This window comes from Enoplosus armatus, chromosome 8 (genome assembly GCF_043641665.1).
Source record: "Enoplosus armatus isolate fEnoArm2 chromosome 8, fEnoArm2.hap1, whole genome shotgun sequence".
NCBI classification, from domain to species: domain Eukaryota; kingdom Metazoa; phylum Chordata; class Actinopteri; order Centrarchiformes; family Enoplosidae; genus Enoplosus; species Enoplosus armatus.
The window spans coordinates 5056202-5072533 of record NC_092187.1 but is presented as its reverse complement, the minus strand read 5'-3'; the positions used below and the strand labels follow the sequence as shown (position 1 = coordinate 5072533).

At 44.8% G+C, this 16332-nt stretch overlaps 1 protein-coding gene across 2 annotated transcripts; it reads right to left on the bottom strand.

The window, feature by feature from the left end:
• Window positions 1–1489: 1489 nt before the first annotated feature.
• LOC139289394 (protein FAM110A) lies at window positions 1490–14682 on the bottom strand. 2 transcript variants are annotated; one of them, XM_070910991.1, is made up of 3 exons: window positions 14530–14682; window positions 4984–5404; window positions 1490–4593 (listed from the first exon to the last, which is right to left on the bottom strand). In XM_070910991.1, the coding sequence occupies exon 3, from the start codon at window positions 4581–4583 to the stop codon at window positions 3180–3182; it is 1404 nt and encodes a 467-aa protein (XP_070767092.1). In that variant the 5' UTR covers window positions 4584–4593; window positions 4984–5404; window positions 14530–14682; the 3' UTR covers window positions 1490–3179. The 2 variants fall into 2 exon arrangements, with proteins under 2 accessions (XP_070767092.1, XP_070767093.1); XM_070910992.1 differs by lacking the exon at window positions 14530–14682 and having other exon boundaries at window positions 4984–5460.
• Window positions 14683–16332: the final 1650 nt, after the last annotated feature.

Here is a 16332-nt window from a genome sequence, read left to right as displayed (position 1 = left end):
GTCGGGTTTTTTAGATCTCCGCTCCTCTCTCTCTCCCCTCAGTGTTGCTGGCTCTTAATCAGAGTTGCCTTGGACATCAGGCGGCTGCTGTCATGGTGCCCAGCCCCATGCAGGCTCCAGGCAGCAATATTTATCATTTGCAACAGCGGGCTCCACTCCACCACACTTCTCCAATCCTCTCGCCACCCACATCCTCTAAAACCAGTTAATTGCGAGAGCAGTAAATCAAGGCCACGTTCTGGAGGAGATCACGCGTGCAATGATGTCATGATGCGAAGGGACCGTGATTTCTGACAAGCGAGGCCACTGGAGAGTGGTCGCAGGCCTGAAGGAGGAACAATCCAGCTCTCTGAAAGCTCCATGATTTCATAACTCTCGATGGAAACCGCCAAATATCAGAAGTGGCATTAGATCCTGGAAGCTGGTCTGTTCAGGGACAAGAACAGCCACCCAGGGTGGTTTAGTACTCTTGAACTGAAAAGATGCGGGTGTTTACAAGGCTTGTAGGGTCGAAGAAAAGATGGTATCAAATTGCATTGTGGGAAACGTAGGATCCAGCATTTCTGGAGCTTGGCCAATACTAGGGACTAAAAGTCCAGATATCTCGACTTTGACTACTCTCTTTTTGATCTTTCCGTCACAAGTACTCTAACATTATGGAGGTACACTACAAAACCTCTTTCAATAATACACCACTGAAAACCTTTTGAGCATCCAATACCTGTAAGTTTGGATGTGAAAGGTTTGTAGCTTGTTCTTTGGTGGAGGGGGGCAGATATAATCTTGGATTCAAAGCCAGTACCACGAATCCAATAATGATAATATTCCTGGTGTATTTTCATGGTTTTGCCTAAACTTGCAGTGCTATGAAAGAGAGCTTCAGTAGAATAGCGAGCCAAAGTACCTCTTTCATACCCATTCATTTTACACTCCTTTGCCCTCCAACAGTGTTTAATTGAGTAGTTACTCTCTTAAAGAGGGTCTAGATCTCTGAAACAGGGTGTGGTGCTGGGGAGAACTTTGGGGGGGTGGGGGGTTCTCCATAACAGACTTCCAGACTGCAGTCAGTGGGCACACTGTCATATTACAACTTGTGCAGTTTCATGTGAGAGACTAAATGAGAGACTAAGAGCGAGTTTGTTTGCGTGTCCACATTTTGCCATCTAAATAATGGAGCAGTCGGCCTCTCATATGAACACGATCAAAGTAAACAAAAAAACATCCACGGGAGCTCAGTGAAAGTGCAGGGTGTCAATTATTGATGCTGAAACGAGTCAAACACCTGCCTCTGCTGAACTGGACCCGCACCAGATTTCAGATTATAAAGCGAGAACTTGGCAGCAGCACTTCATAAACTCCCAAAACACTGAAGAAATCAGAGGAGTGGCTGTTTGTAGCCATATGCTGGAACCAGGTGGGCCCATCCCCATATGAAAGTCAACTTGAATGAGCAGAAAAATAAGGAAAAGAGTGAACAAGAACGTACTTTAACATTTTTTTTTATTAATTGTTTAGAATACACCATGGTAAAGCATTTTGGATCTCTCACTTGAAGACTCTTTGGGCATCCAGTGCCGGATTCAAAAGCACCCTTTGCTCACCGTCGCTGCCGTCAGGTTCTCCAGCCCTCTGATCTGACTGCCGCTGTACGCTGCAGCACTGAAGAGGAAAACCTGGCTGGTGCTCATACTGAATATCCTGAAAAGTTAAAAAGGAAGTCGACGTAGAGGGCGGAGAACTTGTACTGGGGAGACAGACCTCCTCTCTTACTCCCACTGCGACAAACAGGAAGTCAAATAAATACACTACAGTCTCACTTTCTTTAGAGCAGCAGTCCCCTGTTTACAACACTCACACTTATCATGTGACTGGTGCCTGTATTTGCATGTGTGTTTAAATGTGATCCTACATTTACTGTAATTGTAGTGGATACGATCAGATTGCACTTAAGAGCAAAGACTGAATTCTGTACACAAAGTTGTCCAATATTAAAAAATACATTAAGTTACATTTTCCAAATAAATATTGGTCCATTTTCGTTAGTATGCCAAGTACATCTTCCTGAGACACTTTCAGAACCACAGACAAATGTATACACCATAGATATCTTTGTTCTATCTATGAGTATACTCTTTTCAGTCTTCCTTTGATTTTCTCTCCATCTCTTTGGAGGCAAAATAACTTTTTCATGCTACACGTACTTCAACCATCCATTTATGAGATCATCCCTTATCATATGACTTGCTCTCTCATCCGCACCAAGACATACATAGTAAACAGATTTCTCTCGCTGCACCAGTGCAGCATAATCCAAAGACATGAGGCCATGTTTCAGATGCAAAACACACAACTAGACAATGTTACAGCCAGATATACAGACAGCACTAACTGCAGCTGCTACCTTATTCACTGTAATTGACCTGAATGTACGTCTGTGCCGTGAAGTGATTATCTGTGTGAGAGTAATGTGTGTGCTTCGTTGAGATGACAAACCCTAAAAAAAAAAAACTGGATACAAACGTTTCACTCGCATGCTGACAGAATTTTGTATAATAACAGTCTTTCAGCCAAAAAGGTTTTTTTGTTTGTTTTCTTTTTGTTGAAAATACAAATATGTTTATGGAAGCTTTTTTGTGAAGTTTCACAGTATCAACGTGGTTCTCTTCCAGGCTCTCTCAACAGTCACTGTGTAGCATCAGAGTCTCGAGCAGTTTGGAGCCAAGTTCCAGTCTGGCTGTGTGCTGCAGAGATGCTCTGGCACACGCATTCACACATGCACACACACATACACTACGTACCTTTACATGAGGAACCACAATTGCAAACATCCTCTGCCTTCATTCTCACCATCATCATTTATACCAATCTATTATTGCTTTCATATACCAATATTGTTATACAAGATCGAGGGAAGGGAAAGGGAAATGTATCGTCCATGTAGTCTCGCAGGGAAGCAGTCCTGACTTGCAGCCCGGATAAAAATCACTGATGTGTAATTTCAAAAACAAGCGCGAGTCTTCACAGGAAACAGTAAAAACAACTACTGGATTATCCTTAAATGTGATGTAAGGCAGCAGAAGATGAACACAGGGGCTTCCCTTCTTCAGACGTATGAATACATACAAAAAAAGTTCTGCTTCCCCGTTTATTCTTTCAAGTCCTTTCAAGTCCTCATTAGTCTATACGTTAGAGACGGCATTATTAGCATCCCGCGCTTGACGGATGCCGTATAGCCATTTGATGACTCTAGCGTTTCTCTCGATGACCGAGATGCCGTAGGGGACCCGTTCGTTGGCTCTGGCTGGCCCGTCCTCGTCATCCTCCTCTCCTCCGTCCTCCCTGACCCTGTCAGCCTCCGAGCTGGGCGTACTGACGCTGCGGAGCTTGGAGACGGATACAATGTCCGAGTTGGCTCTCGTGAAGCGCTCCACTCCGCCCATGCCCTCCACCTCATCTGGGTCCAGCCCGCAGTAGTTGAAGAAGCGCTCCAGGTCGGCTGTGGCCCGGGAGTACCGGTCGCTCAGGTCCGACTTGGAGCGGTGCAAGGATGGGTGCTTACGGGCTGACCCTTTTGAGCTGGCGTTCGATATACGGGTGAAAGCGGGGGAGGCAGGCGGGATCATGCCCGCTCGGACCAGCATGGGACTGGGCGGCAGGTAGGCTGGAGGGGGGGGCAGGGTTTGGGAGGGGGTGTTGAGCTGAGGATGGGTTTGGGGTTGGTTCTGAGGGGGTGGAGGAGGTGGGACCTGGGGGTGTGCGACTTGGCCCTGGGCAGTCTGTCTGGGCCTGAGCTGGGGCTGCAGCTGGGCCCTCTGAGGCTTCCTTATCTCAGCCTGAGGCCGAACGTCCACCCTGCGCACTGTCACTGAGTTCGGGGAGCTATAGGGTCCTGGAACCCCAATGCGGGGTGCTCGTGCCGGAATAGGGGGTGGGCGGCGAGTAAGCTCTGCTGCAGGGCTCCGGGGGTTGTTGTTGAGCGGAGAGGAAGTGCATGAGGAGGTGGACGAGGAGTTGATGGTGCAGTGATTCAATGGTTTGAGATTGTTGAGGAGTCGGTTGCTCCTCTCCTGTTCTGCTGACAGGCTGCTGCCGATGCTCTTAGCTCCTGACGAAGGAGATGATGAGGAGGGGGAGGTGGAGGAAGAGGACTGGGAACAGGGCATTGGTCCATCACATACATCATTGATAAGATTATTCAGAATATCCAAGTTAAGAGCAGGACCTCTTCTCCCCCCGGGTCCCTCTCTCCCTGCTCCATTCTCCACATCAGCTGGGCAGCGGGGAACTTTGCGGGCTGGAGGAGTGCTGATCTGGCAGTGCAGCATCATCCCCGGAGGAACGAGGGGCTTGCGGATGATTGGCGGTTTGATGGGGGCCTGGCGGGTGAGGGCCACCTGCTGGCTCTTTACGTACTTGGCCTTGTCGGCCTCCAGACGTTCTACAGCGCTCAGTTTACGGGCCGCGGGCTCAGCCTGACGACGGAAGTAGTCTGGACCCTTGTTAAGTATCCTGAAGGGCATGGCAGAAGTGAAGGGAACCCCAGCCAGACGGCCGTCTGAGGGCCGCAGGGTCTCCACCGGCATACTGGAAGAGCTGACAGAGAAAGAGAAAGAGTTTCTATCAGTCAAAAGGTTTTTGAAACAGAATTACGCTGAAAAGGAAAGACAAGCAAAGAGTGAACGAGCTAGATTGAGAGAGAGAACAAGAGAATGATTGACTTTGTATTTATTGAGTTTAATGTTACAAAAAGAACCACAATGTTGTGCACATGAGGAGATATAAACAGAAGAAGTGACAGAAGGAGAGGTGGATGAGAGTGGGGCTTTAATGGTCAACGAACATCCTTTTAGAGCTCCCACATGTCCTCTCTAAGCTTAAGAAAATAGCTCTTTTGTACCCTCTCTTTTCTTCCCACTCTCCTCCCCCTCCTCTACTCCCCTTCCTCTCCTCCCTCGCACCCAGAGCCCCCTTTAACATCCTTACCGGTCGCTGTGCTGCTGTTGCTCTCACTTCTCTCCTTTTCTTCCTCCTTTCTTCTCTGTCGCCCCTCTTGCTCTTTTATCCTTCCTTTTCCCCCCAGTCCAGGCTCAGTGAAAAGCTACTTGTGGGACAGGGTCAGTCGGGGTCAAATTCCACATCAGGCCCAGCCAGACCACCTCTATTAGCTCAGCGTTGACCCAGAAGAGGGTTAGGCTGCAGATCGGGGTCACCGGTCAGCCACAGAGCAGCAGAGCTCTTTATCCAAAATGCAGGTCTGGTAGATCCGCCGGCAATGATCCCCGGCAAGACAAGAGCCTTTATGATCCCCTTCACGATCTCACTCGTCTGTCAGGCCCGTCCGCCTGTCCAGCTGTGATCTGACTCAAAAAGCAGGTCAACAACTCAGCTGGAGAGCCCCACAGTCCTGGAGAGGGTTAAAAGAGAGATGGAAGTCCAAGTCAGATAATGGCAAAGCTCTCAGTTTTCTGTTCGCCGCTCATTAACAAAAGCATCCACACACACTGATACACACACACACACTCACACACACACACACTTCTCCGAGCTGACAGACAGGGACTCTCTTCAACACTGAAGTGGAGCAGACGGGACAGGCTTTAATAGCGCGTCTGGCTCCTCCCAGTCGGCCAATCACACGTCAGGCCGGGAGCCTCAGTGGGGCACAGGGGGCGGGGTGGGAGGCGGGAGGCGTGCTCACATTGGTCCACCACGAAAGGGATTCTGGCCAATAGGACCCCTCCCCCCGCCGAGCACAACAAAACACTGAGGCAGGGTTTTCATTCAAATGAAAATTCTTTGAAAGGGAGAAAGGGGGGAGAGAAAGAGAGGGGAGGACGGGCAAAACAGCTGCAATTTTTTACATTGACTTGCATCAAGCTCAGCGGGGTGCAATGAAAACATTGAGAAAAAAAACACTGAAAGCCCACACAACTGTTCTTCTTGTTTGTCTCTACTTCTGTGGTGATGAAGACAAAGAGCTGAAGTGTGTGAACGACAGAGACACAGGATGAAGCACCTTATTCCAAGACTGAGACTTGTGCTTAAATGTATATTTTAACCATTTAGCTGGTGCTTATAGTGCAACGGGCTTCATGTTTACAGTGTCCAAATACCAGCTTAACAAATACAACACCAGTTTAGAGACAAAGAGAGACAGGCAGTGAAAGTTTTCCCCGTTTCTACACCTTTACACCACCCAATTACTTCTGTATTATTTCTCTCAGTTTGAGGAGTTCAAAGCATTGCTGACACACACACAATGTTCATCTATTTTTTCTCCTCTTTCTCCAAGCTTAATTTCCCAGAAAAACAATTCTCTCTCCACCCCCCCAAACACCCCTCCACTCTTCACCGCTGCTCATCCCTCCCCTGCTTCTTATCGTTTACAACATTACACTCCAGGGTTACATCACACCCAGTTCGTGGGCCCTTTTCTCTCCCTCCTCCTCCTCCTCCTCCTCACCTCCACCTCCAACACATCTATCCGCACATTTTTAATTAGTCTTTTTATAGCCGTCTTCCTTCCCTTCTCCCTCAACATGTGACCCTGTTTCCCCCCACCCCCTCTGTCTCTCGCTCTCATCCCTGAAAGAGCAGATCAGCAGCAGAGAGACAGAGCAAAAGCGACCATGACAGCTTAGACTTGGACACACACACACACACACACACACACACACACTTTCTTTCAGGCACTGCAAGGGCTTGAAAACCCGGAGATATTCACACACAGTCACATAATTTTCTTTCATCTTAACCATGTGACAAACCAAAGAGGAGTTTAAAATAGTCTAGCTTAAAATTACAAACACATTTGCATCACAGAAAATAATGATTCACAAACATTAAGCAACCAAAAGTCTTTAGGCAAACCTCTAGGGAGTTCATTTGGGGGATAAAGCAAAGAAATACTATTATGGAAACACTGCAAAATAAAGAGAATGAACTGAGTCAGAAGAAAACTTCAAGAACAACTTGCAGATTTAATGTTTTACAAAATATATGTAAAAGTAGCCAGTTTGAGCACTGCTCTTAAAAACGCTCTTTTTTTCAACATCGTGTCATATTATGTAACAAAAAGGGAGACATTGTCCCTGACTCCATACTCAACGTGTGGTAGTAGGTGGCAGTAAGTCTTAGCAGTTGTAATTTAGAGAGTCTGTCTTTTTTCTGTAGTTTTACGTTGCATTTCACTATTTTTCATCATCATGAATTATTGTGTTTGTGCTGGTTGCACAAACTCCAGCCTGTCAGGACGTCAAGTCCACAGTTTTTCCTCACAGAAAAAAGGACTGGCACTAGCTCTCCTGCCCGGATGTGTGTTGTGCAGGTCAAGAGACAGGACTTTACTGCTGCATCTCTAACAAAAAACATGTTCGTGTGAGGCACTTATTTTAGATTATGTAGTACACACGGCTGCTTCATCAGGTCCACCGTCAGCAGCAGCTGCTGGTTCTGCCGGCAACAGGAGTAATGGTCACGGATCCATCAGATATTCAGCTCGACCCAAACGTGAACTGTGCACGGTAAGTCTTGTTTTTTTAACATTTGCTAACTTCCAAATTAAGGTTAGGTACAGCAGCGTAAAACGTAGTGTGGGATTATATTAGGCGATGGCAGATACGACTGACACAAGCTGATACTTGTGCATTAGTTTGTGTATGTGTAAGTATCAATACTTTTGCAAGTATTAGACAACCACTAAGAGTTTTGTTATAGCCTGATATGTGATAGCAAACTTTACAATGTTGTGATGTGAACAGAGCATTAGCTATCATTAGCCAGTCACTCAGCAGGGTACCTTTCTTCAAAGAAAGGACGAATTGTTAGATAGTTTCAGTTACAGGAAGACAGAATCCCACTAGGTGAGACGCTCATGAGATAATGAAATCAACACAAGTGGGACTTTTGGCCTATCAAAAGAGCTTAATGATCCTCAGAGGGAGGGACACACACACACACACACACGTCTTCAAATTCTTGAGCTCTTATTAGTTAAAAGAGTAACATTGTCACACTCGTGATTAACAGTTTAGAAAAATGGATAATAATCGATGCAGCAGAACCAGAAATATTATCTTTTATAATCCACACATTCCTCTTCCTTGTTGAAACCTGGCGCCTACATTACCCAAAATGCAACTAAACCACCAACAGTTCAGTCAGAGATTTGAGTGTGTTATGCTAGTAGTGGCTTATGTAGCCTCAAGGTGATAGCCTCAAGCAAAGATGAGGAGCGGGCTACAGGAGGTCTGGTAAGATCACTTCTTTTTACTCCACATCCGCAGATTTCCAAACTTCTAGTCTTCAGACCCAGCCAACGCTGATCCAAGAAGCATCACTTGATTGAGTTTATCAAATTTCACACAGCTCCCTCTGCAGACACAAACAGTTGTATACAACTCACCAACATCTGTGGACAGACTCTCATGACTCTCACGCACAAGTTAATGTATGTGGGGTGCCTGTCAACAAGCCCAGTCCATGACACGACACTGGTGCGCCACCTGCTAGAGACAACGTTTGCACCACAGTACAGTAAACACACAAAAGACCAAAAACTGGAGCCAATCACTGATACTTGGCACATACAGCATCCAGCCTAGAGAATATCTGAATACAAATAAGCCATTAAAGCCTGTGTTAAGATCTTAATTCTGAAGGATAAGCATGTCGATTTGTTATTAGATTTTTTCTTGCAAATCACCTAAAATGAGGAACCACTTAGGAAATCTCAGTAGCACCTTGAAACACCAGGGAAAAAAGGCCTTCTGCCTCACCACTCACACACCGAAAACACCAGCATCAGTGCAATAGCTATACGTAATTATAGAAATGGTTGTATATGAGTCAACTGTTTCTGAAAGTCTTTCTTTAGGATGAGTTTCTATAAATGAAGACAAACGTCTGGTCACAGAAACCTCAGCCACCTCTGGTTTAGTATGCTGTGGCCTTGTCATTACCCTTACACAGGCCTCTACTGGGAAAAAAAAGTCCTTTTAATCCAGATTTAGAGCCTTTTCATGTCCACAAAAAGACTAATTTCTTTAAGAATGGCTAACCTTTGGCTAGACTGTCATTTGAGTGCAAGGAAATGACAAATACTTTGACAGATGGGTCTAGAAAGTGTACACACACACACACACACACACACACACACACACACACACTAGACTGGCCTCCTCTCTGCCTTTTCCACAACATAATGTAATTTAAAGGCTCCCTCCCTGCCTCTGTCACACACTTTAAAACATGATTGCTAGTGGACAAATCATGTAAACCCGAAGGGGATTCATGGGATATCTCTCCAGTTGAACAGTTTAACACTATAAAACACAAGGTTTTGCACACACACACACACACAACACACACAACACACACACAAACACACACACACCCCTAGTCCCCACTCCTAAAAACAGCAGCTATTTATTATATTCATTTCCTCACTGCACAGGGTCAGCCCGCTAGCTGAAAGGCATCTCTGCTATGAAACTGATGTGTGTGCAAACGGCAGCATTATACCTCTGCCTGCCACCAAACAAGGTGTGAACTGATCAAGCGGAGTCCACGGATCTGAGTGTGTGAGTGAGTGAGTTAGGAATAACTTCCTCGGGAAAGAAAAACATCTCTCAGCCTGTCCGTCTTGTTTTTCTAACTTTCTGTCTTTTGCTTTCCATTCATGTTCTGTTCTGCAGTTACACAAACAGCTGATGTCTCCAAAAGTGACGAGCGCACCGCAGGCACCGACCACAGCGACAGACCGAGGAATGATATTTCTATTCCGCGATGGAAACTTGCTCGCTTCGATTATCATAAAACTATGATAACCGCAGTGTTGTTATGAATCTGTCTGCTCTTTCATTCGGCTTTCCAACCGCCTTATTAGCTGGTAATGATATGGCTTATGATGTCTGCTGTGTGTGTGTGTGTGTGTGAGAAAGAGGTTGTGTTTCATGGTGTGTGAGTGGGTGAGTAATACGTTAGCAAGAGACAGAAAGAACAGAAGGAAAGATAAAAGGGTGCACGTTATTATTTGAATCTCTACGACCAGAAATGTTGCAAAGGGGTTGAAGGGGAAGCTCCAGCTGAGAGGAAGGGATGACTAACTTTTTACCACCGCTGACTATGGTCACCTACCAACAAGCCAGCTTAAGACTAATTATAGGGAGAGCCCATGACTGGGAGCAATTTGCCCCGCCAATATTTTCTAGCACTGTGAGTGACTGAATAAATAGCAAACAGCAACATGTGAGGAAATGGGTTTTGGTAGGAGAGGAAAAAGGAAAGAGGCCAAAAGTTTAGTTTTTACACGTTTCTTCCTAATAAAAAAAAATTGATGCAGCCCTCGGAGGGTCCAAACACTGAGGTACTGGAACAAGGTGCGTTCATGTGTGTGTTCTGTGACGCCAGCTGGTTTGTCATATCGCAGAGTCCTCGGTCCCAGCGGACATTGACCCCAGACTGTATAGAAAACAACAGGGACCCCTCACCTAAAGACAAGTCACCAGAAATACCCTCCTGTCCAATCTGAAACACTGAAGAACACATCTGTCATGAATCTTGTACACTATCTATGTATGTATGTATGTATGTATGTATGTATGTCTGTATGTCTGGTTGAGCTACACAACTTTCCCAAAGTGGGAAGGGATTCTGTATCTTGCTTAACAGTATCAATGTGCAATCCTAGCAAGTATTAAAATCTTCAAACTCTGAGAAAAATCTCAGTATCATAAAGAGTCATCTTCACCCCGAGCAGAGGGAGGGGGGTTACTTGCAGCAAGTTAGTCAGCAGTGATTTCTCAGGTTGGTCGCCCACTGGAGGGACGAGTAGGAAGCAATGACGCATTTCACGACAGGAAATGTGTGAGAAAGACAGAAACAAACAAACGCACTTGGCTGGAGTGTTTGCCTCTGACTGTGTATGTGTGTGTGTGTGTGACTGACCAGCAGGTTGTCTCTGTTTTACGGTGACCTTAGCCCATCTATTTCTGGGCACATGGATTTGCCTTTTTGCCATGAAACCTGTACACAATGCAACTGGCAACTGCTGTAGAGGAATCACACAATGAGATAAGCTGTAGCGCTGACTGTCCAATCTAACCACTGCTTAACAAAAAAAAACACTACTAAAAAAACAATAAGTATAGACCTCACTAAAGCCTCTCCACCCCTGGCAGGGTGCTCTTGCCTGCTCTGTAAACCTCTGTTTTTAAAAAGGTGGCCATGATAACAACTGTGACTACAGACTAAGTCTTTTGAGAATGATTATGTAACAGTAAATGTTGTTTTTTATGTTAAAATCACAAACATTTGTATCAGTTATGCCCTTATTAGGCAAAAATAACCGTAAACAACACAAAAGATGAGCAACGAAGTTCAGGAACTAGTAGTTTGACAAGACAATCCCAACTCAAGGTCCACTTACTAGCTTTTTCCAGAGCTCAGTGTGTGTATACTCATATAGAAGCTAACCCATAAATGCAGATATATAGCTTACAGTATATTTTTGTTGGAAAATTGTCTTTTCACTGGAGAGAGAGGTCAGATGTCATTGTTAGGAACTAGCATTAGTACTAAACACAGCTGAGGAAGCAACAAGAAAAAAGTTTGACCTGATGGCGCTAGAGGAAAACAAAGGAGATCACCAAAATCATTGGGATACATCTTCTGGGCACCATGAAAACTTTATGGCAATACATCAAATAGTTTTTGAGATATTTCAATTTGGACCAAAGTTGTGGACCTACTGGCATTACAACTAACTTGACAGAAAACATCAATAAGTCAAGTAAATATGTCAAGTGTCCAGAAAATGCAACGTCATCATGCAATGTCAGTCAGAAATAGTCACAGAAATATGTGTTGTCTTTATGTTATTGCCGGACTGTGGAACAGGATGGCCTTTCCTTAACATTTCCATAATCTGTCCAAGTGATCAGGTTATGTGCGTGCAACACAAGCCCCGGCCCATCACCCCACTTGGACACCCTAGCTTCGGTTTTTCAGTCAATAAAAAGCTTGAAGGAAGAGTTCAAAAGGTTATCAGCCACTCCCCTTCAGGGCTGATTTAGGGAGCTCCAAGATAGCTAATGAAGACGGAGAGGGGAGGACCAGACCTCGCGGGACTCAACCCGTAATGTCCTGGCCTCAGCAGACAGTACTGAGCAGCTATCAGCTCTGGCCACGCTGCTCATTTCCTACTGAAAACAGCTCCTGGCTGAGTGGAGAACTCGACTGACATGCATGACTGAAGAGTCTGGATTACACGGGTACACAACTCATATGCACTAGGGTCTAGTCAACTGCAAAAACACCCATTGAACCATAAGCAGACAGTTATTATAGCATCTAGCTTCATCTTTGTATGGCCCTCCCCCACCCTCTCCATCCATTGGTCTCCCCTTAAACCCCCTCCTCCACCTCTGCCCATCACTGTCTGCGACTGTGGCTCCAGGAAACACACACATCCATGCACAATTACACCCATGGGTGGGATCAGGAGGGGTCCAGTGAAATCCTGTCTCATGTGTACATGTGTAGCTGTGCATCCATGAATGTCAGCATCCTCATTTCTGTGTGTGTGTGTGTGTGTGTGTGTGTGTGTGTGTGTGTGTGTGTGTGTGTGTGTAAGGAAGGGAGTTTTGACTGAGTAGGTAATCAGTGGAGAGCAGGTGGCCAAGTCTTCCCTCAGGAAAACTAAACCCGGCAGCGAAGACAAACATATTATAACATCTGCCATTTGCCCACATTAGCTAAAAAAACTCCAAACTGATTCAATGTGCATCGCAACATAAACAAGAACACCACAATACAAAAAAGTGCCATATTGTCGTCCACTCTATTTAAAATTTAAAAACTGAGATACTTGGTTATATGTAATTCAGTTTTCTCTCTAAATTAAATCAGCATTTTGACGAGAGCGACACTTATATATGTTTAAAAGCGTTGTTAAATGATTATCAACCCAAAATTCAACCAATTCTGGTATCTCTGATCCAGCAAATCATTTCTGCTGATTGTAGAAACTGTGACGATACCCACCAAACTGATCTGGGTATCTTTTGGGAGATGAGTGTAATTTGTGTTTTTGTTTGGATCAGTAGTTGAAGGCATCTCAGCTGGAGATAATAGGTTAGGCAACGCACACACCTGGGGACATATGTGCGAATACAGACAAACATACACACTAATGCAATTGCATGCCAACTGCATACCTGAAAAAACACACACACACACACACACACACACACACACACACACACACACACACACACACACACACACACACACACACACACACACACACACACACACACACACACACACACACACACACACACACACACACACACACACACACACCTCTATGCTGCAATGGTAGAGCCTGAAGGCAAACAAAAAATGCAATGAGAGAGAACATATCCCCCCTTCAACGTGGTGATGAACACATTCCAGAGACACGCAGGCGTGGACGCAATCACATACTGCTGTCCTCAGTCACAGCCGCCACACACACACACACACAAACACACACACAGAGAGGTGGGAGGGAGAGTGGTCACTGTGGAGTCGTCTCAATGGCTCGGCCTTGCTGTTGGCTTGGATACATGAGTGTTTTACTCATACACACACACACGCAGTTTGCTGCACTCACATGTACAAACACAGTCACATACAGGACTCATTCTCTAACTGTTAACCCTTTATAATCCCCGGTTACCTCTCCACGGACAGAGAGAGGTGCTCAAAGTCTAAAGAGCGGTGATGTTTGTAAGAAAGTCAGTTTCTGTTTGTTTTAGCCAACCGCCTGATGTGATATTTCCTCAACATTTCTCTCTCTCCCCTACACATACAGGCTTAAAACCCTAGAGAGAGAAAAGAGAGACAGATGAGCTCATGAGACTTGGTCAGATCTTTGACCCTTATCAACGCAACATGAGATAAACCTCTGTCACAATAACGCTCTGAAACACTTTCCTTTTCTGCTTGAAATAAAACGTCAACATCGAACTCGTTAGTTGGAGGTACAATACATCCACTCTGCTGCTCTGCCGCGCAGCTTCTCACCCTGTTACAGTTGAGAGAATGAAAATAGTCCTGGAGCAGAGCTGCCAAATGTTATAATCAAGACCAGTATTTTTAGATTTGGCATTCCATCTCAAGGACAAGGAAGCACGGGTAGCGACACAGAAAGAGACAATAGCTGCCTCTATTATAATAGAGCATTTCAACTGCTCTGCAAGGTTTTCCAAACTATCACAATAAAGACTTTGCTAACATCCTATGTTGAAGATATTATTAGGAACAAAAGATTGAAGCATTTACATAAACGGCTTAACTCAATAAAGACATATTAACTAAAACCATTTAGTCAAAACATCACTCGCAAGTGTTACGTTTGCTGTCGATACCTGCCAAAGCAACAAGCCCCCACCCCCCTTTTAAGTACACAGACACAACCCCCGTGTCTACACACTGCAGGCACTGTGATCTGCTCAAACAGGACAGAAGGTAAAGTTTACTTACATGATGTGTACGAGTCAAGCAGTAAGATCTTGAACTGGGTCTCTGGAATACAGGAAAACCAGAGTTGCGCGTTGTACTGAGAGAAGCAGGTAGGAGCTCCGAGTCTACACGGCTGCTTTCAGCTGCTACAAGAGCTAATGTGCCGGTATGCGAGTGGTGTGTTCCAGTGTGTGTGCAAGCCAAATGAGCACTAACCTGAGCGTCTCTCTGCTCCTTAGGCTCATGTGCTCCCCTGCTTCTCCTCCCACTACTGAGGAAGACTCCGCCCCCTCTGTCGAGAAGCAGGAAGAGAGTCGGGAGAGCAGGAAGCAAGAGCATTTTCCTCGTAGTCACATGATCTTCCCGACACTTTCTCATCACCCTGTCTTTCTTTTAAAGTGCCATTTCCACAACAACACAGGAAATGGACACAATGACTAATTTTTAGTGGGTAAAGTAGTACCAGTGATCATCATGAAGAAAACAATAAAACAGACACAAATCAGAGATCGACTAGATGAGCAACACCTACTTTTCTGTGATTTTACAGCCATGATTGCTATTGCCTCTCATGAGAACTACTGTCGTTTTCTGCCTATTCCAAACAAACTGAGGCCACTTCCGCAGCTGCTGCTGAAAACATAAAATGCATCCTTCCTGTTCAGAAGAAGACCGAGCAGCAGGTGCAGCAGAATAGACACACATTTATAAACTCTGTCCCTAAACGAGTTTGACACCACTTCCTATAAACAGGACTCTACATATTACTAGAGCTGCACTGATTAATCAAATCAATAAAAGCGACATAATAGATTGTCAACTATTCGAATAATTGAATAATCTAATAAGTCATTATTCAAAAAATAAAAAAACAATCCCTCGTTCCGGGTTCTGAAATGGGAATATTTGCAGTTGTTCTTTGTCTTCTGTGAAAGTAAATCTGAATATCTTTGGGTTTTAGACAGTTAGTTGGACAAATCAAGCAATCTGAAGAAGTCATCCTGGGCTTTACAAAATTGTGCGGGAATTTCTTACTCTTTTGTGACATTTTATGGACTTAAAATGCAGAGCAGATAAAATCAAGATTGACCGTTAGTTGCAGCCCTACATATTACCTTATAAACATTACGGGAGGATAAGAAAGTAGAGAAATAAATCCAAATAAAGCTGTTTTCTACAAGTAAAATCAGATATACAGCATAAGGCCAAGTTCAGAGAGACAACAGCACATCTGGCAAGGTGCTGTGCTGGCCAATCACATACATGCAAACGCACATTCCTGGTGGATTTATTTGTAACGAGAATGCTGTATATCGACCCGGTGTACCCTGTAACTGAAACCACACACTCCCACCATCACAGCCCATTGCATTTTTCTCAGTTTTCTGCCCGAACACCCACTTAAAAGTGTTAAGCTGCAGTAAACTTCATCAGAACTGCCAGTTGGATGGTCGAATAGCTCCTTCCGACCATTTATGTCACTTTCTGAAACCCACAATCTGACATTCACACCCACTTCAAGTCGTGATTGGCAAGCTGTGCTGTTACAGAAAGTAAGCAGGGTTTGAATATCTCCCTTAAATCACTTCGACATCACTTCCTAGGAAAAGTAGAAGTAGCCGATTACCTTAGAAAACATTTACGCCAGCATAAGAAAGCGGATAAATGCTATTAATGGACTGAGTTTAGGTGGGTTTCAACTATATCCTTGACAGCAGCCAAACATAACACTGATTTCTCCAAGTTATTCCAGATAACATTAGCCTTTTCCTTTCCAATAGACTCTTCTGAGATAATAAACAATGTATTCTAGTAAGTGAGAAA